Source organism: Schistocerca cancellata, chromosome 1 (assembly GCF_023864275.1).
Source record: "Schistocerca cancellata isolate TAMUIC-IGC-003103 chromosome 1, iqSchCanc2.1, whole genome shotgun sequence".
In the NCBI taxonomy this organism is placed as follows: domain Eukaryota; kingdom Metazoa; phylum Arthropoda; class Insecta; order Orthoptera; family Acrididae; genus Schistocerca; species Schistocerca cancellata.
Window position 1 is genome coordinate 1,005,579,887 of NC_064626.1, and position 26,919 is coordinate 1,005,606,805.

The 26,919-nt window shown below is 43.2% G+C and overlaps 1 protein-coding gene across 1 annotated transcript in view; it reads left to right on the forward strand.

Annotated features, from left to right (window-relative positions):
• The window catches only part of LOC126121327 (serine protease inhibitor dipetalogastin-like), a 219,189-nt gene that overhangs the window by 98,980 nt on the left and 93,290 nt on the right, over nucleotides 1-26,919 (forward strand). The window contains exons 4-5 of the mRNA XM_049915083.1: nucleotides 9,522-9,656; nucleotides 12,511-12,684. Coding sequence (XP_049771040.1) covers nucleotides 9,522-9,656; nucleotides 12,511-12,684 — 309 coding nt within the window. The remainder of the gene's footprint in view (nucleotides 1-9,521; nucleotides 9,657-12,510; nucleotides 12,685-26,919) is intronic.

A 26,919-nucleotide genomic window follows, 5' to 3' on the forward strand; every position in this document is an offset into this window, starting at 1 on the left:
ACAACACATGCAAACATCCGTCTCTGCTGGAACTATCTGTCATTTCTAAAACCTACATATAAGCTCCCGCCCAACAAGGGACAACTGCCTCCCATACAGCGTGCTGAGAAGTTGCGCTAGAGGGTCCTGCATCGTACTGGCCTCCATAATACGCCCCTACCATAGAGCAACACACAAGAGATATTCCAGCATCAGTGCAACAACAGATAGCTAACAGTACTTGCATGGATGTTGTGGATGAGAGGGTACCAACATCCAGTGCATCGCCATCTTTACTATTTTTCTCATGCTGTGTGTTAACAGTTAGCGGTTCAAAACGACTTCATGTATTAATTGAAGTGACACAAGGCGGTTGCTTGTCAACTGTTTTAGTGCTCGAAAATGTGCCGAAAAATATTGAAGACTGGTTTTCAGATTGTGAGTGGGCAAACTTTGTTGTGAAAAACGTACATCAAGAAGCATATGACTATAGAATATGTTCTGTCCCACTCCTACCAGGACATCTACTGCGGCAGTCTAGCAGTGAGTTTATTATCAATGCATGGTGATGATACACTAAGAGTTAAAAATACTGAGGGTCAGAGTATTTACATGCAGCACTCGACTGTTATAACTAATACTATCTAGACTCGGAAATAACTACTATGATGGAAAGACTAAATAGATGTTTCCCATAAGTTCAAGCCGTATACGGTGATATCATTAACTGGCTCCATGCATGCTGCATTCACATAGAAGATTACATCATTGTTTTAGTACCTGTAGAAGTGAACTTCCAAAGTCATGCTATTGGCCGAATAGATGTAGAAAATGTTGAACTCAAATTTACTGAAGGAATGCCAGAGTATTGCAATGCACTGATAACATTGCGAGATATAGGTGCAGATATTGAGGGAGATAAGAATCAGCCATTTTCCAAACACTACACTGCTGTTGCACCGATTAAAAAAGAAGCAAGTGATTTTTTCGAAGTTGGTTATAATGGCATGTATAACTGTAATTCTTGAATAAACAAATATATTCAGAATCTCAAATTTTTGTTTGTCTTATTTCTCTAGACAAAATGATCCTACATAGAAATTTCATGCACATTTATGCCAAAAATGCATGTAAATGCACGTTTACACACGTTTACGCTCGTATTTTGTGACAAAATGCTCCTACATAAAAGCCTATTTCACGCCAGTACCTAACACAGAAGGTATCATGTCAGCCTGGGTGAAACACCCTCGTCAAAAGGACTTGGTTGTAACTGGTCTTGCGATGATGGTGAAGATCCTGCTTGGAAAAAAAAATTTCGCAATACCACTCCAAACTTTCGCAAATATTGATCCTAATTACATAATTAATCACAAAGATCGGTCCTAATTAAACAACTATATATTTATCGCTGCACAAGGACAGACTAAAATCCCAAAACCTGACTATATCATACATCTGGTGTTATCCTGCTGGGAAAAAAATTATACCACTCCAAACATACGGAAAAATCGACCCTAATTAGGTAATTAATCACAAAGATCGGACCTAATTACACAACTATATGCATAGCTCTTCACAAGGATGGCAATACTCCGCCAAAGCTGACAGCTGGTGTTATCCTGCTGGGAAAAAGATCTCACAATACCACTCGAAACCAGCGACAGAAACACTCAAACTGTACTCTTCACCTACAAGCTAGGGGGGAAAAGGCTTGGGTGTAAGGTACAATCATTATTCTTTTTGGTGGGAAATACATTCAACTGACTAGATACTGGTGCTGGGCAGAGAGGTGTTTAAAAAACGTTTTTACCTGCAAGCATTGAAACGTCCCCTTAGAACCATTATACGAGACTGGGCTTAAATTGACACACAATATTTTTAGCGCAACGCAATCTGACTTTCAAAAATCTCTACTAAAGAATGGCCCTGACTAACATTAACCTATACCTTTCACAAATCACTTACCTCACAAAAATCTTCATTACTCGAACTACTGCAATACAGCGAGCGCCACTACTGCCAGCTAAATAAAAGATTCAAACTACGGAAGTCATTAACTACTGATAGGGATAGTTAGCAAATGAAAGATTTTAATAGAGAACAAACACTGTATTTACCTTAATAATCATAATATATATAGCAGTTCAATTTCAAAACTCCGCCATCTCTCTCTCCACATCCACCACTGCTGGCGGCTCACCTCCAACTGCGCAACGCTACGCGCTGTTCACATCCAGCTGCCGCTGCCCAACACTACAATGGCAGACAACAATGCAAACTATCCACAGACTGCACACAGCACAGCCAGTGATTTTCATATAGAGCGCTATGTAACGTTGCCAATAAGAAAACATAAACAGCCTACTTACAGCATATAGCATCTATCCCTGTTTGATATCATAGTTCACTACGCACGCCCACTAAAAATCACCATACAGCACAGCTAACCAAAACCAATACACGCTATCAAGGGTGATGGAAAAAATATCTCAAGGTTAATATTACACTTCAAAATTGTCACGAAAAAGAAAACCAGCACTTGTATTGAACCTGTCATTATGCATAAAGTGTAGTCTGGAAATTGTCGTCCTAAAAGACCGTAGTTGAACGTGTGTTATCCATCTACAATCACAAAAATTGGAAAATCATCCTACGTGATGGAGCTACTCAGCCAAAAGGCTCACGGCCATGCTGGTCGGCACCCAGCTGAAAAGCCTCGTGGCCTGTGCTGGCCGGAGCCCACCCGAAAGCCCGCGGCCCGTGCTGCACGCTGCCTGCATTGATACGATCGCGCTTCGCCAATACAATGGCAGGTATAGAGATAAAAGGACGGCTTTCCCACAAATGCATCTTGTTGGTTTAAAATATAGTGGCGCAGGCATCCCTAATGGCTGTGAAGCATTGCTGTCACAGGCCACCAACGCCTCTCGTTCTGAGATGGAAAACAGTTTGTTTGACATCATGTAGGACACTTCAGCAGGGGCAGCGCCCTTGTAGGGGACTCGTCCGCTGTTCTGCGCTCAATTATTTAACACCCACTCAACTACTATAATAAAGCAAGTAGTAAAAAAAATTGTTAATCATTAATGCTGCAATTGTCGTTCGTTTGATGAACACACCATAGACAATACGTTGTCCATATCATGTAGTGTTAGACACTTGTTTTTTACAATAGAAATTTGAGAGGGGCATTGGTGTAACTGTGTCGCTGTGGAAGATGAGATTAACTGTACAGGTCACAACTTTCGGATAACATCAGAAACCACTGCGATGTCTTTGAGTGGTCAACCCACGCTCTTGTCACATTAACTTCGCTCATCCTTTTCCCCTACAGGATGCACGAGGTCTAAGATACAGCGCTCTCTGAATTCCATACAGGCGTGACTCATTTTTGGGTGATCATGCGCTCTCCGAATTCCGTACAGGCGAGACTCATATTTGAATGGGTGTCGTATGGGATGATTAGCAGATAGGTTCGAAAAAATGTAACTCATTTTCGCGATATGAGAGTGTGACGAATATGATTCACCAGTGGCTGTAATCATTAAAGCAATGTCTCTAGAGAATCAAACGCAAGTAAGTGGCTGCATTTCTAACAGAAAGCCCAACACTATCAGCGGCTCGAGTGTGTACCTGTAGGCTCAAGACCACTTTTTCATGGATTGTGACGGTAACGCAGTTGCGAGGATCGTGTTTGTAATAGCATGGTCCAAGCACAAAATATTTGTTGTGAGCTGTAGAATCCCTCTGTGGTCAGCTTCAGACGTCATTTCTCAATAGTGCTCCTCTAAAACAGAACGTCGTGTTCGCATTTGACATACCTGGTGAGTGTAATCCGACTAGAGAAAAAAAAATTACTCGCATTGCACTCATGATGCATTTAATTTCGAAATAATGAGGAAATTCCGCGGTGATCGGTAGTTTTCGCATTAAAATAATGGAATGATTTTTGTCTTGATTATACACAACGTGGGTATAACTCTGGTGATCATTTGTGATCGGTGGCAGTATACTTCGCTGATCGTCACAAAATAATAAGATGTGAGTGCAGTCGAACGAAAAAAATTCTACCGATTTTGCTCATAAAACTAAATAAAAATGGTATTTGTCTATTTCCGTGGAAAGAGAACATTTATTATGCTCGGGAATTTTTTTAGTACTTGCTTTATTATACGAGTTGAATGGGTGTTAAATAAATGAGCGCAGAACGGCGGACGAGTCCCCTATGAGGGCGCTGCCCCTGCTGGAGTTTCCTACATGATGTCAAACAAACTGTTTTCCATCTCAGAACCAGAGGCGTTGGTGGCCTGTGAAAGCGATGCTTCCTAGCCATTAGGGATGGCTGCGCCACTATACTTTAGACGAACAAGATGCATTTGTGGGAAAGCCGTCATTTTATCTCTACACCTGCTACTGTATTGGCGAAGCACGATCGTATCGATGCAGGCGGCGTTCAGCACGGGCCGCGGGCTTTTGGGTGGGCCCCGGCCAGCACGGCAGCGAGGCTTTCGGCTCAGTTGCTCCATCACGTAGGTTGATTTTCCAACGTTTGTGATTGTACGTGATTGTACATGGATAACGCACGTTCAACTGCGGTCTTTTAGGAGGTCGATTTCCCCACTACATGTGATGCATAATGACAAGTTCAATACGAGTCCTGGTTTTCTTTTTCGCGACAATTTCTAAGTGTAATTATAGCTGTGAGGTATTTTTTCCATCAGCCGTGATGGCGTGTATTGGTTTCGCTTAGCTGTGCTGTATGGTGATTTTCAGTAGGCGTGTGAGGTGAACTCTTGATGTCAAACAGGGATAAGACTTTTTTTTCAACTCTTCTGTATCCACCACCAGCATCTAGTCAGTTGACGTATTTCCCACCAAAAAGAATAATGATTGTATCTTACACCCAAGCCTTTTTCCCCCGAGCTTGATGGTGTAGGGTAGAGTTTGAGTGTTTCTGTCACTGGTTGGTTCAAATGGCTCTGAGCACCATGGGACTTAACATCTATGGTCATCAGTCCCCTAGAACTTAGAACTACTTAAATCTAACTAACCTAAGGACATCACACAACACCCAGTTATCATCTGTCACTGGTTTCGAGTGGTATTGCAAGATCTTTTTCCCAGCAGGATAACACCAATTGGTAGTTTTTGCGGAGTATTGCCGTCCTCGTGAAGCGCTATGCATATATTTGTGTAATTATGTCCGATCTTTGTGATTAATTACATAATTAGGATCGATATTTCCGTATGTTTGGAGTGGTATAATTTTTTTCCCAGCAGGATAACACCAGATGTATGGTCAGTTTTTGCGATTTTAGTATGTCCTTGTGCAGCGCTATGTATATAGTTGTGTAATTAGAACCGATCTTTGTGATTAATTACGTAATTAGGATCGATATTTGCGAAAGTTTGGAGTGGTATTGCGAACTTTTTTTTCCAAGCAAGATCTTCATCATCATCGCAAGACCAGTCACAACTAAGTCCTTGTGGCGAGGGTGTTTCACCCAGCCTGCCATGATACTTCTGTGTTAGGTACTGTCGTGCAATAGGCTTTTATGTAGGATCATTTTGTCACAAAATGCGAGCATAAACGTGTCTAAACGTGCATTTACGTGCGTAAATGTGCATGAAATTTTTATGTAGGATAATTTTGGCTAGAAAAATAACACAAACACAAATTTGAGATTCTGAATATATTTGTTTATTCACGAACTACAGTTATACATGCCATTATCATCAACTTCAAAAAAATCACTTGCTTCTTTTTTAATCGGTGCAACAGCAGTACAGTATTTAGAATATAGTTGATTCTTATATCAACCAAATTCTGCACCTATATCTCGTAATGTTATCGGTGCATTGCAATAGTCTGGCATTCCATCAGTAAATTTGAGTTCAACATTTTCCACATTTATTCGGCGAATAGCACAAGACTTCGGGAGTGCACTTATACAGGAACTAAAGCAATGATGTAATCTTCTATGTGAATGCTGCATGTGTGAAGCCAGTTAATGATATCACTGTATACGTCTTGAACGTATGGGAACCATCTATTTAGTCTCTCCATCGTAGTAGTTATCGCCGAGTCTAGACTGAAAAAGTTATCAACAGTGTGTGCGCGTGTAAATACTCTGACCCCCAGCACTTTTAACTCTTAGAGTAACATCATCATACATTGGTAATATACTCACTGTTAGAATGCCACAGTAGATGTCTTGGTAGGAGTGAGATGGAACATATTTTGTAGTCATATGCTTCTTGATGTATGTTTTTGCACGGCAGAGTTCACCCACTTATAGTCTGAAAACCGGACTTCAATATATTTCGGCGTAACGCACCTTTAATGCATCTCGATGCAAAGCATTTATTTGCAGGACTGTATTCTTCCCCTTCATATGTTCAAGCACTAATGCTCGCTTCCATTCTATATGTAGAGGCTAAGGGGACAGTTCTTGGTTGTATGCTTACAGGCAACATGGGTTTTAAACTCCTCCCGGTCAGACACCAATAGCTCCTCGATAGAACACTTTCCACACAACCGCGAGGATAAAGATGGGCAGCTGCTCTTCAATGGTATATATCGCATATACGAATATGCTTCCACTGAAGTGAATTGACCTCAACTATCCGCCTCTTCCGTTTTGGGATAGTGAATGCTTCATGTTAGATATCTCGACAGTTTGAGCATGCGCATGAGCATGTATCGGCCACGACATTGACCTTGGCTCCATCCATCCGCATTGTCACAATCTGCTGAACTGAATTCTTCTGCTTCTTTCTCCTACACTCTTCCATTATCATACTCTTCCGTACCTCATGTAGTGAAATGTGGCTACAGTCCTCCTTCGAATGTGTACACGTAATGCAGCTATTGAAAGCTACTGTATCCTTCACATTCATCTCGATGACCGAACACATGCTCCTTCGTTGTGGGCAGATCAGAAGCACTGACAACTCAGGCTCTTGTTTCCCACCATTGACGCCAGTAGCACATTCTGGTGTTGGAAAAACCGCACTAATTACCCTCAGCTGTGAGAGTAAGGACTTTGAGCTAAACTCCCTCCAAAATTCAAATTTACCTCCGTTTTTCACGCGCATATTGAAAAAGTCGGATAGTGGCGGCGGGGGACTGCCAGGTGACCCGTTGAAGCAAATAATTCAATTTCCTGCCAAAATTCAAACTACCTGCCAAAAGCCGCCAACTTGAATACCGGTACCCGCATCATCAGCTGACGTCACAGCAGCTATCGTGAATGACGTCACGTACTCGCGTCATCAGCTGTCGTCACTGACTCTTAAGGGTAGGCACCCCGCATACTGCCCTTGAAGGGGCAACCCGTACGTTTGGTTTGACGCTCTCGTCCCTACTGGCAGATAGCTCCAAATGTATAAAAATGTAACTTAAAAGAGACGAGTATTGTATTGTATTGTATGTTAACTGGGGACCTAGAAACGACGGAGAGGCTCCGTCCCCGGCGCAGCCGCAGTGGTCCACAACCCCACGACGACCACCATAGTCCACTTCACCCCTCCGCCGCCCCACACCGAACCCAGGGTTATTGTGCGGTTCGGCCCCCGGTGGACCCGCCAGGGAACGTCTCACACCAGACGAGTGTAACCGCTATGTTTGCTTGGTAGAGTAATGGTGGTGTACGCGTACGTGGAGAACTTGTTTGCGCAGCAATCGCCGACATAGTGTAACTGAGGCGGAATAAGGGGAACCAGTCCGCATTCGCCGAGGCACAGGGAAAATCGCCTAAAAACCATCCACAGACTGGCCGGTTCACCGGACCTCGCCACAAATCCGCCGGGCCGATTCGTGCCAGGGACCAGGCGCTCCTTCCCTCCCGGAAAGACGTGCCTCTGACCGCACGGGCAACCGGGCGGGCAATCAGATGAGTACTAAAATCGCAAGAGGCGGCTGATCAGAGGAGGCAAGGGAGACTGGGCCACCTCATTTTTCTGTGACAGAAATAGAAGTATTAGTGGCAATAACAATAATTGTTTTTACAATAAAATTTTACCTTCTTTTGTCAGCGAGAACGAAAGACATAAGCTTATGTTATTTCTTCTAAACCGCCAGCAATAGAGAGTAAGTCAAAGGCCGAAAGCTTAACCCTAACCAAAGCAAGCCTGCCGAGCAGACCACACACATGCCAGGCCGCCAGCAAACGCTCGGTTGCAGGGTGTACAGGCTGTCGCAGCCGTGTTGCTGAAGCAGTACATCTCATCTGCATGTGAAGCCATTCCGCCAGACACGCTGTCAAAGGTTTCGGGTAATTTCATTCAGAGACTACGCCATATTATTGCTACGCATGGTGGATATGTCGAAAATATCGTACTATATAGTTTCCCAGACCGCAGCGCCATCTGTTGTTGAAAATTGTAACTACTGTAATTTCGAAAGTTTGTCCGCCTGAAAATGTACTGTTGTCCCAAGCATATTGCAACAAACGGTGTATTTCTATCGCTGCTCGTTTAGTTTTTATTGCCGTTTCAAATATACCGGTCATTTTTGAAACACCCTGTATGTGCTGCTGATAGACACAAGAACAGAATCCTAACACTGCAGAAAAGAGCAATCAGGACCATGCATCGACTAGGATACAGAGATTCATGTAGGGAAACCTTTGTACAACATAAATATCTAACAGTATACTCCTTGTATCTGTACAAATTAATACCATTCTTTGTGGACCATAAAAATAATGAAGCTAAGTGCTCTGATGTGCATACCCATAACACAAGACAAAACTATTGCTTCCTCGGAAACAGAACTAAACTAAAGACAACCGATCATAGCCCTTGGATAAATGGCCAGATATTGTTTAACAAACTGACAAGTGCTATAAGATGCCACAGAGGTCAAGTATTCAAAAGGGAATTAAAATCATTCTTAACTCTCAAATGTTTGTACTCACTGAATGAATACTGACATTAAAATGTAGGTATTCTTAAATATAGGCCTACCTCTTCTATCTATACGATGTACTATTCTGAGGTGATTGTAATATATATTATTTTTGTAACAACATGCTGTAAATTCAGATACCTATACTATGTAACAACTTCATGTTGCATTATGAAGTACTGTACCATATATTGCCAAGTGTGTCACCCTTAAGTGGCTTCTTGTAAATGTGAAATGAAAATTCCTACTGTTTGTACAAAAATTGTATAAAAATGCTATGACGTTTGCAAAAGTCACCAGTTGGTGACTATATGCCAAAAAGACAATAAATAAATAAATAAATAAAAAGCAAACAACATCTATCATGGTCACGGAAACACCGCAGGAGCACCAACAATTTTGACGTTCAGATGCACTTAATTCGTACATAATGCACTCACCGTTACACAGAACACCATTCCGACTACAACTGACATTGGAAACATATTGAGGAGATTCCACAGGTGCCATTTGTGGTCAAATACAACAGTGCAACCTGTAGGCTTGGCTAGCATCTGCATTTATGTGCAAGCATGGATTTCTCACGGTCTCTCCGTATTTTTGTCCATCTCGTGTACTTGTGTTGCAGCCAACAGCGTGCAGTACGAGGGTCCGTGCCGCGTGCGCTGCGCCGTCGGCCTCCACTTCGAGCCGGTGTGCGGTTCTGACGGCGCGACCTACCCCAACATTGAGGCCCTCAAGTGCGCCGCCCTCATGGACGGCAGTCAGTACCTCGACTACTCACAGTAACCGAACCGCTAGACTAATGCACCATTCCTTATGGCCATTATTGAAAACTACATGACACACAAATGCTTACTAAAGTACGAGGGGAGTCATAAGGTCTTAATTACGACCTCGGAAAAATAAAATTTGAAATTATTTTACTGTTTGTTTGCAGTGACGTCTGTAGTCCTGACGCACATTGAAATGGCCTGCTGCCAAATACCGCAGCACACTGCTAGAGGCGCCACTGTGAAACTCGAGTATCACGCGGTAATTCGTTTCCTGCAGTAGCGGAAATGCTGCAGCCGTGTCAGGCCAATCCAATTGACTTCCTTAGTCATCATTTTGTTTTGACTTCTGTAGCAGCGTATTATGGCGCTGGAATTTCAATGTTTACCATTACTGCAGATATGTAGAGGCAAACAATAAAAACTCAATTATGTAGCTTTTATTTTGGCCATAATTCTTATATCTGCTCATCGTAAAGGATTGGTCTTATTTCAGGGCTATATTACGTGTCTCATATAATGACAAATATCGGCTACGACCTTCGTCTGTTGTTTAAGTATAGGAGTGTAAGGAAACAAGCATGTGAATGTACTATCATTATTGTAACCCTCGGTAATGCCCACTTTAAGGAGAGCGATAAAACATAATCAATATTTATGCCAGTTTTTCCGTCTCCTTCTCCTTTCTTACCAAAAATCTCTCATATATTCTTCATCTTCGCCTCTTCTGCCCACTTCTTTTTGTGTTGGATCAGATATATTTTCTGACTTTTTCTCTTTTTTTTCCTATCTGTCATGTCTTCTATGGAGATGTTTAGTTTCCTGCCGTCATTCGTGGTTTCCTTTACACAACTGGTTTTCAGAGCATTCGTCGTCACCATATTAAAAATCTTGGTCATCCCGTCCTTAGCCATGCTTTGTAAGTGTCCATATAACTTTGGCCTCTTTATACTGAACGTCTCTGTCTGTACGTGCGGTTCTTTTGTTGATCTCTTTATGGAGCTCTCTTCTTTCTCAACTGGTCCGTAGATGTCTCTTAGCATTCTCCTCTATTGCTTTTCTGTCTCCTCGATTTTGATTACTGTTGTTTCTGAGGCGTACAAGGCCTCTGGTAAGACCACTGTATTATAGTGTCTTATTTGCTATTGACAGAGAAACTACTTTTGTTAAAGAGGTTCCGAGTAAGTCTGTATGCTTTCTGGAATTTCGTGATCCTCTCTTCGATGTCGAACTGAGTCCTATTTCCTTCATAATCATCCTCAGTTATTTTCAACTTTATAATTGTGTTATCTTTCCATGTTTGCTTCCATAATATTCTCGTGGGTTTGTGACCTTATCGTATGCGATAAACCTACGTACGTTGCAGCTCGTACAGCAGTTATCCTTTATCAGAGTTACTGCTTGTGTTTTGTGTATGTGATATCCAACGGCTAGTAAGTATGTGAAAACGTCGTATTTCAACCTCCAAGCTGAAAAATAATTCTTTATTTACAACCGGTTTCGATCTTCAGGTAACTTAATATTACTTTTTCACCTTAAATGGCAATAATAACACTATGACGTCCAAATGTCTTACACGAAGACGTGGAACCTGAGTGTAATAGTCGACGAAGATTATTTGTTTCAGTACGTACTATTGACGCCGAAAACGAATGATATTTCACGCATCAGTTTGCGTTTGTATTGACGTCTCTCAGGTCACTACATACGGTTTAAAAATTGCTTGCGTGCGCCAGAAAATTTGCCACATTCTGCCCTATAACGTAGCAGAAACCATACATCGATATAAGTATTCCTTCAGCATATACAGGAAGTTCTACAATTCCAATTACAGGCTTCAAGAGGTTATAGATAAAGTTTGAATAAGAAACTGATGTACTACACCATTGGGATTGAAAGTAAATTTGGAGGTCGGACCACTTTCAAATTTCACACTTCACGGTACACATACAGCAGAGACCGTGAGCAATTACCTGTTTGCAGTTCAGGGCACGGGAAACGTCTTGAGTAGTCTCGTCGCGTTCTCTTCTAAGTGACGAAGCACTTCTTTTTCAAAGTCAAAAGAGTGGAGGGGACGAAAATTGTATGTGATATCATAATCGCAACAGGGACTGATGATGACGCACTCGTGTGCTGGTATGCGTGAGATGAGAAAGTGATCCAATCACGAAATATGTTTTATATCCGGAAATGGGTTCCTTATCAAAACTTGATCTATTATGTCCCCTATAAAACCCCAGGAAACTTGTAATACGAATTGTGAAACAGCCTGAATTTGGGGTGACCTGTCTTAGCTGCCTCACTTCGTATATGTTTCTAGTAACTCGTATTTACCTATAACCTTTCCTCCTCGGCATTATACCGATCGTCCCGATCTGACTGGAGGAAGTAAAGGTAAACTCTTTCGTCCTACGCAAGGAGTGAAGCTAGCATTGTGAGAATCAAATCCGTGTATTGGTCTATGACCCGCGAGTGAACGGTCAAATATGTATATTGTTTTTAGGAGAGTTCCCACACTCACACATGCGATCGGCTGGATGGTGAAGGTTAGCACTTCACATACATGTTCTTGGATGACTTACGTAGCAAGATAAGGTGACGAAGTATTTATGGCTCCCCTACGCACATCCTTTCCTTTCTCTCTCTCTCTCTTTTTTTTTTTTTTTTTTTTTTTTTTTTTTTTTTTTTTTTTTTGTATGCGCTCAAGACAACTCACGTCAAATAAACTTGTTGAACTATGTACCGACCCAATTAGGAATTAAAGAAGATAGAGAACCAGATTTAAGTTGGTACCAGTTACTTGAAAGCATATTTAAGCGTTATTTCGTATATGATGGTTTCCAGATATCACGATGGCTGGGACCGGCGCATGCGCAGACGAGGCGGGCGCCGTGGCGGCGGCGGAGTGTCGCGGCGGAGGTCCCGGCAGGGCGCATGCGCAGCAGCCCGTCTGCGCCAACAACGGCGTCACCTACCCCAGCCTAGGCGCCCTGCTCTGTCTGCGACAACACAATCCCAGTGAGTATGAACGTAGTCCTTCACGCACAGGAAGGAGGAAGATTAATTCGGTTTATTAACATTAACAGCTTGTGGTCTTTTGGTTAGCGGCTCTGCCTCTAGATCGCAGAGTTCTGTGCATCTCCGTGTAGTGTATTTCCATAAAAGTCCTTCCAGGCATCCACCAAAGAACTGAGTCCCTATTTGGATACGAATTTTCATAGCGTTATAGATCGACTGAAGTTACTGAATGTGTAATTGGAATACACTGATGTGACAAAAGTCATGATATATCGTGTCGAGCCCACTTTTGCCTGTCTAGTGCAGTAACTCGACGTGGCATGGATTCAACTAGTCGTTTTTAAGTTTCCCGCAGAAATACTGGGTACTGAGTTATGCCACCTCCGCAGTATTTCATACACTACTGGCCATTAAAATTGCTACACCAAGAAGAAATCAGATGGTAAACAGGTACTCATTGGACAAATACATTATACTAGAACTGACATGTGATTACATTTTCACGCAATTTGGGTGCATAGATCCTGAGAGATCTGTACCCAGAACAACCACCTCTGGCCGTAATAACGGCCTTGATACGCCTGGGCATTGAGTCAAACAAAGCTTGGATGGTGTGTACAGGTACAGCTGCCCATGCAGCTTCAACACGATACCACAGTTCATCAAGAGTAGTGACTGGCGTATTGTGACGACCGAGTTGCTCGGGAACCATTGATCAGACGTTTTCAGTTGGTGAGACATCCGGAGAATGTGCTGGCCAGGGCAGCAGTCGAACATTTTCTGTATCCAGAAAGGCCCGTACAGGACCTGCAACAAGCGGTCGTGCATTATCCTGCTGAAATGTAGGGTTTCGCAGAGATCGAATGAAGGGTAGAGCCACGGGTCGTAATACATGTGAAATGTAACGTCCACTGTTCAAAGTGCCGTCAGTGCGAACAACAGGTGACCGAGACGTATAACCAATGTCACCCCATACCATCACGCCAGGCGATACGCCAGTATGGCGATGACGAATACATGCCTCCAATGTGTGTTCAACGCGATGTCGCCAAACGCGGATGCGACAATCATGATGCTGTAAACAGAACCTGGATTCATCGGAAAAAATGACGTTTTACCTTTCGTGCACCCAGGTTCGTCGTTGAGTACACCATCGCAGGCGCTCCTGTCTGTGATGCAGCGTCAAGAGTAACCGCAGCCATGGTCTCCGAGCTGATAGTCCATGCTGTTGCAAACGTCGTAGAACTGTCCCTGCAGATGGTTGTTGTCTTGCAAACGTCCCCATCTGTTGACTCAGGGATCGAGATGTGGCTGCACGATCCGTTACAGCCATGCGGATAAGATGCCTGTCATCTCGACTGCTAGTGATACGAGGCCGTTGGGATCCAGCACGGCGTTCCGTATTACCCTCCTGAACCCACCGATTCCGTATTCTGCTAATAGTCATTGGATCTCGACCAACGCGAGCAGCCAATGTCGCAATACGATAAACCGCAATCGCAATAGGCTACAATCCAACCTTTATCAAAGTCGGAAACGTGATGGTACGCATTTCTCCTCCTTACACAAGGCATCACAAAAACGTTTCACCAGGCAATGCCGGTCAACTGCTGTTTGTGTATGAGAAATCGGTTGGAAACTTTCCTCATGTCAGCACGTTGTAGGTGTCACCACCTTGTGTGAATGCTCTGAAAAGCTAATCATTTGCGTACACAGCATCTTCTCCCTGTCGGTTAAATTTCGCGTCTATAGCACGTCAGCTTCGTAGTGTAGCAATTTTAATGGCCAGTAGTGTAATTGCAAAATTGTTACTGGTGCAGGATTTTATGTACGAACCGACCTCACGATTGTGTCCCATGAATGTGCGATGGGATTCATACTGGGCGATCTGGGTAGCCAAATCATTCGTTCGAATTGTCCAGAATGTTCTTCAAACCAGTCGCTAACATTTGTGGCCCTGCGACATGGCGCATTGTCATCCATAAAAATTCCATCGGTGAATGTCTCCAAACGGTCGTAGCCGAATATAAAAATTTCCAGTCAAAGAATGATTCAGTTGGACCAGAGGACCCAGTCAATTCCATTTAAACATAGCCCACACCATTATGGAGCCATCAACACCTTACACAGAGCCTTGTTGAGGGCCAGGGTCCATGGCTTCGTGGGGTCTGCTCCACACTTGAACCCTACCTCAGCTCTCACCAACCGAAATTAGGACTCACGCGACTAGGACTAGTTTTCGGAGTCGTCCAGAGACCAACCGATGTCGTCAGGAGCCCAGGACAGCCGCTGTAGGTGATGTGCTGTTAGCAGACACTCGCGTTGGTCGTCTGCTGCCATAGCCCTTTAACGCCAGATCTCGCCGCACTGTCCTAACGAATAAGTTCGTAGCGTAGTACCTCTCACACTGAATTCTCCGGTTACTTCACGTAATGTTGCTTGTTTGTAAGCACTGAAGTCTCTGTTCTCGGTCGTTGAGCGAAGGCCGTCGGCCACTGCGTTGGCTGTGGTGAAAGGGAATGCCTGAAATCTGATACTGTCGGTCCACGCTTCACGCTGTGGATCTCTGCATACTGAATTCCCTGACGATTTCTGAAATCTAATGCCTGGACGTCGAGCTCCAGCTACCATTCCGCGTTTAAAGTCTATTAATTCTCGTCGTGCAGCCATATTCACTTCGAAAATTTTTCCATATGAGTCACCTGAGTGCAAACGACACCTTCCTCTATGCACTGCTCTTTTATACCTTGTGTACGCGATACTACCGCCATCTGTACATATGCATATCGCTACCCCATGACTTTAGGCACCAGAGTGTAGAGTAAGTGTACTACTGTTGAATATTTAAATTGTAGCGTATAGTTCTTTTATTGTTTATAGGCTCGTGATTGCCATTTAACCGTTTGTTGTGTAACGAGTCAATTTTTTAAAAATCTCGTTGCGTAACGTAAGTAAAAGGATCTGCGACATGCGATGTCTACACTTGAATATAGAATTCCGTTGTTTTCACGTTGCAAGTTTGCCTTGATCTGTCCTCCATGTACTAAGTGATATTTCCCGGAGCATACCGTTAGTGTGATCTGTTTTACCTCATCTAAATGACTACTCTGCAATTCACATTTAAGTGCTTGGCAGAGGGTTCATCGAAATACAATCATACTATCTCTCTAGCATTCCACTACCGAACAGCGCGCGGAAAAAACGAACACCTAAACCTTTCTGTTCGAGCTCTGATTTCTCTTATTTTATTTTGATGATCATTCCCACCTATGTAGGTTGGGCTCAACAAAATATTTTCGCATTCGGAAGAGAAAGTTGGTGACTGAAATTTCGTAAATAGATGTCGCCGCGACGAAAAACGTCTTTGCTTTAACTACTTCCATCCCTACTCGCGTATCATATTTGCCACACTCTCTCCCCTATTACGTGATAATACAAAACGAGCTGCCCTTTTTTGCACCCTTTCGATGTCCTCCGTCAATCCCACCTGGTAAGGATCCCACCCATCTGACGGCACCCACACCGCGCAGCAATATTCTAACAGAGGACAAACGAGTGTAGTGTAAGCTGTTGCATCTTCTAAGTGTCCTGCCAATGAAACGCAACCTTTGGCTCGCCTACCCCACAATAGTATCTATGTGGTCTTTCCAACTGAAGTTGTTCGTAATTTTAACACCCAGGTACTTAGTTGAATTGACAGCCTTGAGAATTGTACTATTTATCAAGTAATCGAATTCCAACGGATTTCTTTTGGAACTCATGTGGATCACCTCACACTTTTCGTTATTTAGCGTCAACTGCCACCTGCCACACCATACAGCAGTGTTTTCTAAATCGCTTTGCAACTGATACTGGTCTTCGGATGACCTTACTAGACGGTAAATTACAGCATCGTCTGCGAACAACCTAAGAGAACTGCTCAGATTGTCACCGAGGTCATTTATATAGATCAGGTCCCAGGACGCTTCCCTGGGGAACACCTGATATCACTTCAGTTTTGCTCGATGATTTGCCGTCTATTACTACGAACTGCGACCTTCCTGACAGGAAATCACGAATCCAGTCGCACAACTGAGACGATACCCCAAAGGTCCGCATCTTGATTAGAAGTCGCTTGTGAGGAACGGTGTCAAAAGCTTTCCGGAAATCTAGAAATGCGGAATGAACTTGTCGATAGCGGCCATTATTTCGTGAGAATAAAGAGCTAGCTGCGTTGCACAAGAACGGTGTTTTCTGAAACCATGCTGATTACGTATCAATAGATCGTTCCCTTCGAGGTGATTCATAATGTCTGAATACAGTGTATGCTCCAAAACCCTACTGCAAACCGACGTCAATGAAATAGGTCTGTAGTTCGATGGATTACTCCTACTGCCCTTCTTAAACACTGGTGCGACCTGCGCAATGTTCCAATCTGTAGATACAGATCTATCGGTGAGCGAGCGGTTGTATATGATTGATAAGTAGGGAGCTATTGTATCAGCGTAATCTGAAAGGAACCTAATCGGTATACAATCTGGACCTGAAGACTTGCCCGTATCAAGCGATTTTAGTTGCTTCGCAACCCCTAAGGTATCTACTTCTAAGAAACTCATGCTAGCAGCTGTTCGTGTTTCAAATTCTGGAATACTCCATTCGTCTTCCCTGGTGAAGGAATTTCGGAAAACTGCGTTCAATAACTCCGCTTTAGCGGCACAGTCGTCGGTAACAGTACCATCGGCACTGCGCAGCGAAGGTATTGACTGCGTCTTGCCCCTTGTGTACTTTACATACGACAAGAATTTCTTCGGATTTTCTACCAAATTTCGAGACAATGTTTCGTTGTGGAACCTATTAAAGGCATCTCGCATTGAAGTCCGTGCCAAATTTCGCGCGTCTGTAAATTTTAGCCAATCTTTGGGATTTCGCGTTCTTCTGAACTTCGCATGCTTTTTTCGTTGCCTCTGCAACAGCGTTCGGACCTGTTTGTGTACCATGGGGGATCAGTTCCATCTCTTACCAATTTATAAGGTATGAATCTCACAATTGCTGTTGCTACTATGTCTTTGAATTTGAGCCACATCTCGTCTACATTTGCATAGTCAGTTCGGAAGGAATGGAGATTGTCTCTTAGGAAGGCTTCTAGTGACACTTTATCCGCTTTTTTAAATAAAATTATTTTGCGTTTGTTTCTGGTGGATTTGGAAGAAACGGTATTGAGCCTAGTTACAACGACTTTGTGATCACTAATCCCTGTATCAGTCATGATGCTGTCTATTAGCTCTGGATTGTTTGTGGCTAAGAGGTCAAGTGTGTTTTCGCAACCATTTACATTCGCGTGGGTTCGTGGACTAACTGCTCGAAATAATTTTCGGAGAAAGCATTTAGGACAATCTCGGAAGATGTTTTCTGCCTACCACCGGTTTTGAACAAGTATTTTTGCCAACATATCGAGGGAAGGTTGAAGTCCCCACCAACTATAACCGTATGAGTGGGGTATTTATTTGTTACGAGACTCAAATTTTCTCTTAATTGTTCAAGAACTATATCTTCGGAGTCTGGGGGTCGGTAGAAGGAGACAATTATTAACTTAGCTCTGCTGTTAAGTATAACCTCCATCCATACCAATTCGCACGGAGTATCTACTTCGACTTCACTACAAGATAAACCACTACTGACAGACACAAACACTCCACCACCAATTCTGCCTAATCTATCTTTCCTGAACACCGTCTGAGACTCCGTAAAAATTTCTGCAGAACTTATTTCAGGTTTTAGCCAGCTATCTGTACCTATAACGATTTCAGCTTCTGTGCTTTCTATTAGCGCTTGTAGCTCAGGGACTTTCCCAGCACAACTACAACAATTTACAGCTACAATTCCGGCTGTTCCTTGATCCAAGCACGTCCTGTATTTGCCATGCAACCTTTGAGATTGCAGCCCACCCCGTACTTTCCCGAGACCTTCTAACCAAAAAAACCGCGCAGTTCACGCCACACAGCCTCCGCTACCCGTGTAGCCGCCAGCTGAGTGTAGTGAACTCCTGACCTATTCAGCGGAACCCGAAACCCCACCACCCTATGGCGCAAGTCAAGGAATCTGCAGCCAACACGGTCGCAAAAACCGTCTGAACCTCTGATTCAGACCCTCCACCCGGCTCTGCACCAAAGGCCCGCTGTCGGTTCTGTCAACGATACTGCATATGGTGAGCTCTGCCTTCATCTCGTAAGAAAGACCGGCAGCCTTCACCAAATCAGATAGCCGCTGGAATCCAGAGAGAATTTCCTCAGATCCAAAGCGACACACGCCATTAGTGCCGACATGTGCCACCACCTGCAGCTGGCTGCACCCTGTGCTCTTCATGGCATCCGGAGGGACCCTTTCCACATCAGGAATGACTCCACCCGGGATGCACACGGAGTGCACACTGAATTTCTTCCCCTCCTTAGTCGCCATATCGCTAAGGGGCCCCATTACGCGCCTACCATTGGAGCTCCCAAATACCAATATGCCCACCCTCTGCGATTGCCCGGAACTTGAAGGCTGAGAATGATCCTCTGAAACAGATCAGGCAGCTGCATCTAGCTCAGCCAGAGACAGTGCCTGAAACCTGTTTGTCAGACACACCGGGGAGGCTTTCTGATCAGCCTCCGGGGACCTCTTTCGCTGCCTGCCACGCCTTGGAACGACCTCCCAATCAACCACAGCAGAGGGCTCAGCCCCACTGCGGGCAGCAACCGATCTGGGGACAGACGGGACGAGGTTGACATCCCCGTGATACCCAAGTCCGGCTCCCCACAGTGATGCCCATTGGCAATAGCCTCAAGCTGCGTGACCGAAGTCAGCGCCGCTTGCAACTGTGAGCGAAGGGATGCCAACTCAGCCCTCATCCGAACACAGAAATCACAGTCCCTGTTCATTCTAATTGATGTTGAACAACAGTTACTTAACCACGAGTGTCCATGCCTAGATAACGCAAAGGAAACACGCAAAGAATGTATGAACTAACCTGTACAAATGCCTAACGACTGCGCCACAATCTGCCTGAATTTACGATTACAGTAACTAAAACTCGAAATTACACCTTCTATACGAAACTCACACGCAATTTAAGTAAGAATCTACGACGTAAACACTAAAGCGCGATGCTACAACTCTCAAATACTATAATACGCCCGAAATTTATGAATTAAACAATGCAAGTAACCAAAAACACGCAAAGAAATTAAGAATTAAACTATGTAACAAATAAGTAAGCTAGGGGTATACGACTTGCTGCTGGTAGCTGCTTATCCAAAGGCGGCAGGGAGCACACTGGCTGTGACCAACCGACGCTGGCCGTTCAAAACAAAAACAGAGGACGGACGACTACACGAATTTACACTTTTCAGGTACTAAAGCGCGATGCTACAACTCTCAAATACTATAATTCGCCCGAAATTTATGAATTAAACAATGCAAGTACCCAAAAACACGCAAAGAAATTAAGAATTAAACTATGTAACAAATAAGTAAGCTAAGAGTATACGACTTGCTGCTGGCAGCTGCTTATCCAACGGCGGCATGGAGCACACTGTATCAAGGCAGCGGACCATGGTTAGATGGTTATGTTAAATAAGAAACGGACAACTGTATGCTTTTCTGAGTTACAAACTATTATTATTCATGTAGATTCTCGGCACCAACTGTTAATTTATAGAACTGGTACCAACAGCACCATCTTTTTCATTCACGTTAGACATTTCGTCGAAAATTGAAACGCCTATTGCCTAGTGCCCGTTTTGCAGTCTCGACAGGACCTTTTAGTCGTTAATTTTTGTCACTTCAGCAGACACACGCACACAATCCCGACCAAAATTGCACGCTATTCACTGTTGCCCCTCTCGCCTGTCTCTCTTCTCTGTCTCTCTGTGACCGTCGCCGCTTTCAGAATGCCCCACCGGCGTTTATGAGACAGGGAATCTCCACCTGCCTCTCATACGTTGATCACGGGAACACTTCACAAGGGGAACACAGTTGCAAAAGATGCGTTTCTCACTTGATAATCTAACGAACAGAGTACGTTGCTGAAAGATTCCTTTTCTCATGGTACTTCGGCAACTAAGTAATTAAATCGATAACATCAGCAAAGAGGCATTTTGACATATTAGTTTATTTATTAAAATTAATCGTATTTGTGTTAACAAAAATGCAAGGTGACATCTTACAGTGAAATAAGCTTAAATTAGAATTTATAGAATTTTCTGAAAAATATACAAAACGCGGATCATTCGCGACTGGTTCTGTGAGAGAAAGGTAGAGGCGGAAAACTCAGGAGAGATCGAGAAGTATGGTTGAGCTATGTCATTAGAAGACAAAGATTTACGAACCACTTTAAGACACAAAAAATTAAGAAATCCAGAAACAATTATGAAATTTTTAACGCGAGCAGTGGTGAGTCTATGCAAAGCAGCGAGGATAAACATGTCCAAAATGAGAGGAACATTATCAGCGAGGAAGTTTGTAATATTGAAAGAGTTGTTACAGAGTAGGAAAGTTTGATATAAAATCTATGGGGGAAAAGGCCACGTACTTCAGCTTATGGTTGAAAAAAAGGAACGCAATGAAACATTTGTTTCTAAAACGATGTCTATAATTTACGGGTCACCTACGAGTTTTACCTGTGCCAATGACAAACAAAAAAGCTGAGTGGCTTAGAGAAAAGTGTTGAATTAAAAAAAAAAGACGATTAAAATAAAAAAAACATCGTTTGGAGATTTACTACTGAATGAGAAGCTTACAATTAACTGAAAGGAGAAGCTATTTGTAAAGAATTATTGGAAAGCGTGTGCCATGGGGAACCGGACTGCAGCAAGTCGAGTAATCAAGAGTTCAGAGTCATGAGGAAAAAGATGGCTGGTGGAGGTCTTAGATGTGTTTTTTATACTAATAAAGGAATTCAGCATAAGTGAGGCAGAATCCTTCTCAAACGTTACAAACCTTCGCCGTATACTATTAATAAAATTTAATTCGCAACCCAGAATATGTGAAACATGATACGTCGAGACAGGTTTCGAGGAAAGCAGCATAAAGCATATAAATTTTTAAATGATTGCCTACAGTGTCTTTCGCGTACTGTGGTACTCAGAAGAACGCAGAGTAATACTGCAAGAGGATTTAAGAGTAATCAGCGAAACATAAATTAGTCCGAGGAGCAACTTCGATGATTCACGTTGTAATAGAAAGAAATAAACTAGAGGACGCTTTTAAAATGTAAGAATTAACGTTACATTCGGAATTCTGTGGAAGATAAGACCTAAGGTGACAGACGAGTAACCCAAATGTCAGTCATTAGGTTAATTTGTTTTGTTATAGAAAGAACACTGGACAGTGTTGTTAAAAATTATGTGGTTGCTTGGTGTTACCAAAGAGTCGCTTTCGGCACTTAACATTCCTCACCTTTCGACTTCAGTACTCCATAAGATTCTCTTCCTCCTGCCGAAGACGAATGTCAGTCGCCTTAGAATCACAGTGAATGATTTGCTACCCTAACTGTGTGGTTCCACTACGGTACTAGCTTTCGCGTACCGTAATTTACCATCCATACAATTTCCAGCTGACACGTGGCTTTACTCTCAATAAAGCACTAGCTCGGATCTAGATGACGGGTATTCTCCGAGAATAATACAGTAGGATCAAAACGTGAACTTATTTTGTTTTCCTTATTAGGGCCTAAGTGCACGACAAATGTCTCAGTAAGTTTAAATTCTGTCAGTACCTTTACACCGTATCTGTGCAATAACTCTCTCTAATATTCACCTGTACAGTAATGTGAGGACTGCGCAGAGATCGAGTAGTCATCTTCTCAACAGTATGTTTCTGCAGTCTGCGTAAGTGAATCAGCATAAACATGGAATATCTAAGTCTGGATATCTGCAAGCGGGTTTCAAGCTCGTTAACTACTGCATTACCTGCCGTAAAAAGCAGGCGTATTCGTGTGGATTGGTTAATAGCCGGGTACTGAGCTTCTTTCTATGCCATTACCCACCACAGCTCCTCCGATACCTAGCAGATACAGCTCATTTGAGTATGCTGCTCTATGCCACCCTGTAGACTCCTCTACTAGACGTCCGTGCAATGGTGGCCCCTGATGTCGGAAGTTGGGTGTTGCACCGACGTTTCAACGTTGCATTTTTTATTGAGAGGCTTACGCCGGAGAAAGTTCTTTATCTCGGCGCCTGGTTTCCCGGCATTCGTTACGATGTTAACACCCCTGAAATTCATGGTGTATGGTCACAAAATACAGTTTTTCTAAAATCTACGTTACGATCCTGTGAAATGTTAGCGATATATGTGTAATGGAAAAATATCCATGACAGTGAGAATGCTACGATTTATCGACTATCAAGAAAAATCGCTAACATTGCATAATAAGCTACATTTCTAGTAGAACTGCAATTCTTCATTTAAAAGACTGGAAATCACAAACAAATTATACATTATGAGTAGACATATTCTACTGAAAACTTGCTCTCCTGGCTTTTTTTTATACAGACTTGTTAGTGACTTGCTGTTAGTCACTTGCCCCACCACGAGATCTCCTTCAGTTGAAAGCATCGCCAAGGCCAACAATCTTTCCTGACTCATAGAGCTGCTCCAGAACGATTTTAATTTTTTTCAAAGTTGAAAAGTTTCTTTCTGTTTCGACTGACGTCATGTGAATTGAGAGAATTAGCTTCAAAGGTTTCGAGCACTCAGTAAATGGGCTGTTGGTTCTGTTGGTTATATTGTAAACTCTGCTAGACTAACGGCACCAGACCTGATCTAAATTTTTGTGCTAGGTAGACAGAAGTACTTCATGACGTAGTGTCAGCTTATCCAGAAGCGTATACACTGAACACATTTTCTTTAAGATATCTTCAGGAAACGTACAACAGTACAGACTAAACTTTTCTGTAAGAAACACTGACGAACTTAATGACGACCTAAGAAACTAAAACGATCTTTAGCCTCGGAAATTATCACATTGTATACGTCCTTTGGTTATCTTTTCCACGCAGTGCTGCCCAACTTCCTTTTCTTAACAGAGCAGCCAGTAGATTCTTTATCACTAGTGATGTCAGTTCCTTCTCGGGTCTTGATAATATTCATTTCAAAAGTCGAAACTGCCTTATGGGCATAGCACACATTTGTGTCTTTATGCTGTAGCTGACCGAAGAGAACTTTGACCAACGGCATAATTTTTCCGCAGAATTCCAGCCAGTAATTAAAGCTAAAACTGGAAAGAAGTTTTCTATGACCAAGAGTTGGCGAATTGCACTTTCAGTCATTAAAGAGTCATCTTCCAATATGTTATTCATACAGTCAACAACGTATTCCTTGCAGTTATAGGCTGTGTAGGCGGATCAAGGTTGATAATTCCGGACAAGATCAAGGGAAATGCTTTTTCACCACGTCATCAAGGACATGGTCAGCCGTGGGCTGTTTGAGAAGAATCACATATTCTATGTGTAGTGTCCCGGCTTGGGGCAATTTTACAATAATTCAGTGATTCACTCATAAATAATAACTTCATTGACACAATCAGTTTATTTCACAAACGTAAGTTCTGTGCTCTGTTAGCAGTACAAAACAAATAAGAAAAATTCTCCAGAATGAGATTTTCACTCTGCAGTGGAGTGTGCGCTGATATGAAACTTCCTGGCAGATTAAAACTGTGTGACGGACCGAGACTCGAACTCGGGATCTTTGCCTTTCGCGGGCAAGTGCTCTAGCAACTGAGCTACCCAAGCACGACTCACGTCCCTTACTCACAGCTTTACTTCTGCCAGTACCTCGCCTCCTACCTTCCAAACTTTACAGAAGCTCCCATGCGAACCTTGCAGAACTAGCACTCCTGAAAGAAAGGATATTGCGGAGACATTGCTTAGCCCCAGCCAGAGGGATGTTTCCAGAATGAGATTTTCACTCTGCAGCAGAGTGTGCGCTGATATGAAACTTCCTGGCAGATTAAAAATGGGTGCCGGACCGAGACTTGAACTCGGGACCTTTTCCTTTTGAGGACAAGTGCCCTGCCAACTGAGCTACCCAAACACAACTCACGCCCCGTCCTCACAGTTTTACTTCTGCCAAGTTCGCAGGAGAGCTTCTGTAAAGTTTGGAAGGTAGGAAGCGAGGTACTGGCAGAAATAAAGCTGTGAGGACGGGGCGTGAGTCGTGCTTGGGTAGCTCAGTTGGTAGAGCACTTGCCCGCGAAAGGCAAAGCACCCGAGTTCAAGTCTCGATCCGGCACACAGTTGTAATCTGCCAGGAAGTTTCAAGAAAAATTCTTCTTGAAAATAAAGGAGTGATTTCTTTGACAACTTAAAGTTCTTGGAAAACAACGTAAATAAATCCTTGCGAGAGACTATCCTCTGAAAAGTTCTCTTGCAAGCGAAAACTACTATCTTAGAAATGCACAGTGGGGAGAAAACTAAGACCCCATCTCACAAGCAACACAAGGATTTCCAGCTCCGAGTTAACAGCCGGAGCAGAGGGTCGCGACGCGCGGTGGTCCCGGGTGGCAAAGGCAACGTCGAGTCCGGACGGCAGCGTAGAGCTGGTGAACTTCTGATTCTGCTGGCAGAGACGGAACTGCCTGCTACTCGCAGGGCGAGGATAGTTATACCCACGTGGCTGACGACTGCGAGGTAGCTATTGGTCTAGCTATGTGGGCTCGGATTGGCTGAGAAAAATTGCATGGCGGATGCACCGAAAGGTCCGCATATGTGGCGGCCTTAACTGCACTTCTGCGCTCCCTCTGTACTAGCCTGCTTCCTACAGGCCAGGCGATGTTCAGCTGACTTCGGACTGTGCGCCTGTGGAGCTGGAGCGATGACCCGCATGGCAGTGCGACGTTGCGGGTTGCTGGTGCTGTAGGAGACCACGGAAACATCACCCTCCAAAGTAATAATAATAATAATAATAAAAAAAAACACATTGCAGTTGGTCGATACTCATAACATTACCGATGTACATATTTCGCATTAGGATAGAATTTTTTCTCAATAGCTTGTACCCCACCGGAGGAACAAGTCATAACGGATCGCGCATCATAGATCAGCGGAATTAATTTTTTTATGCGGGGTCTCATTTATGTTTTGCTTGTCTAAGTCTTCTAACAAACTCGCGGCTAACGGCTGTGCATCATGTTTAGAAGGAGACAGGAAACTCAAGAACTTTTCTATTGCTTTACTTGCTAATATGGAACAGTGTAGAACAGCTATTTGAAATACATTTTATCATCATCAGTTTAACGCACTAAAACAACTAAAAACTCTAATTCCCTTATTTACTTTGAAATCTCTTCTTGGCATACTTCCAAAATAATTTGAAAAAGTTCGTTTTAATTGTTTTGGATGTTCCTTTGAAAATAGTTCCCTTTTCGAAATGAACTTTCAATGCTGCATACAGTTCAGGAAGACGATTCACATTCATCATGACGCCTTAAGGCCAATTTACTGGAACCACAGAAAGATATACAATTTATTAAAATGACGCATACCTATTACGCCTAACTCCTTCGTTATACTCCACAATTTTCCTTCTATACTGGCTATCCAATTGTTCAGCTATGTATATAGTTTTACATGTGAACAGCTCAAGATTCATGCTTCTTCACTTCGACACTCAGATGAATTATTTCCGTAGCTTCCACTTCCGCCCACAAGAGTTACGCTCCAACCAACAGGCAGACTAATGCATTTTTTAGCTACACAGCTACATACCCAATCACAGTTTTTATAAGTGTCTACATCTACATCTACATCTACATGATTACTCTGCAATTCACATTTAAGTGCTTGGCAGAGGGTTCATCGAACCACAATCATACTATCTCTCTACCATTCCACTCCCGAACATCGCGCGGAAAAAACGAACACCTAAACCCATCTGTTCGAGCTCTAATTTCTCTTAGTTTATTTTGATGATCAGTCCTGCCTATGTAGGGTGGGCTCAACAAAATATTTTCGCATTCGGAGGCGAAAGTTGGTGACTGAAATTTCGTAAATAGATCTCGCCGCGACGAAAAACGTCTTTGCTTTAATGGCTTCCATCCCAACTCGCGTGTCATATCTGCCACACTCTCTACCCTGTTACGTGATAATACAAAACGAGCTGCCCTTTTTTGCACCCTTTCGATGTCCTCCGTCAATCCCACCTGGTAAGGATCCCACACCGAGCAGCAATATTCTAACAGAGGACGAACGAGTGTAGTGTAAGCTGTCTCTTTAGTGG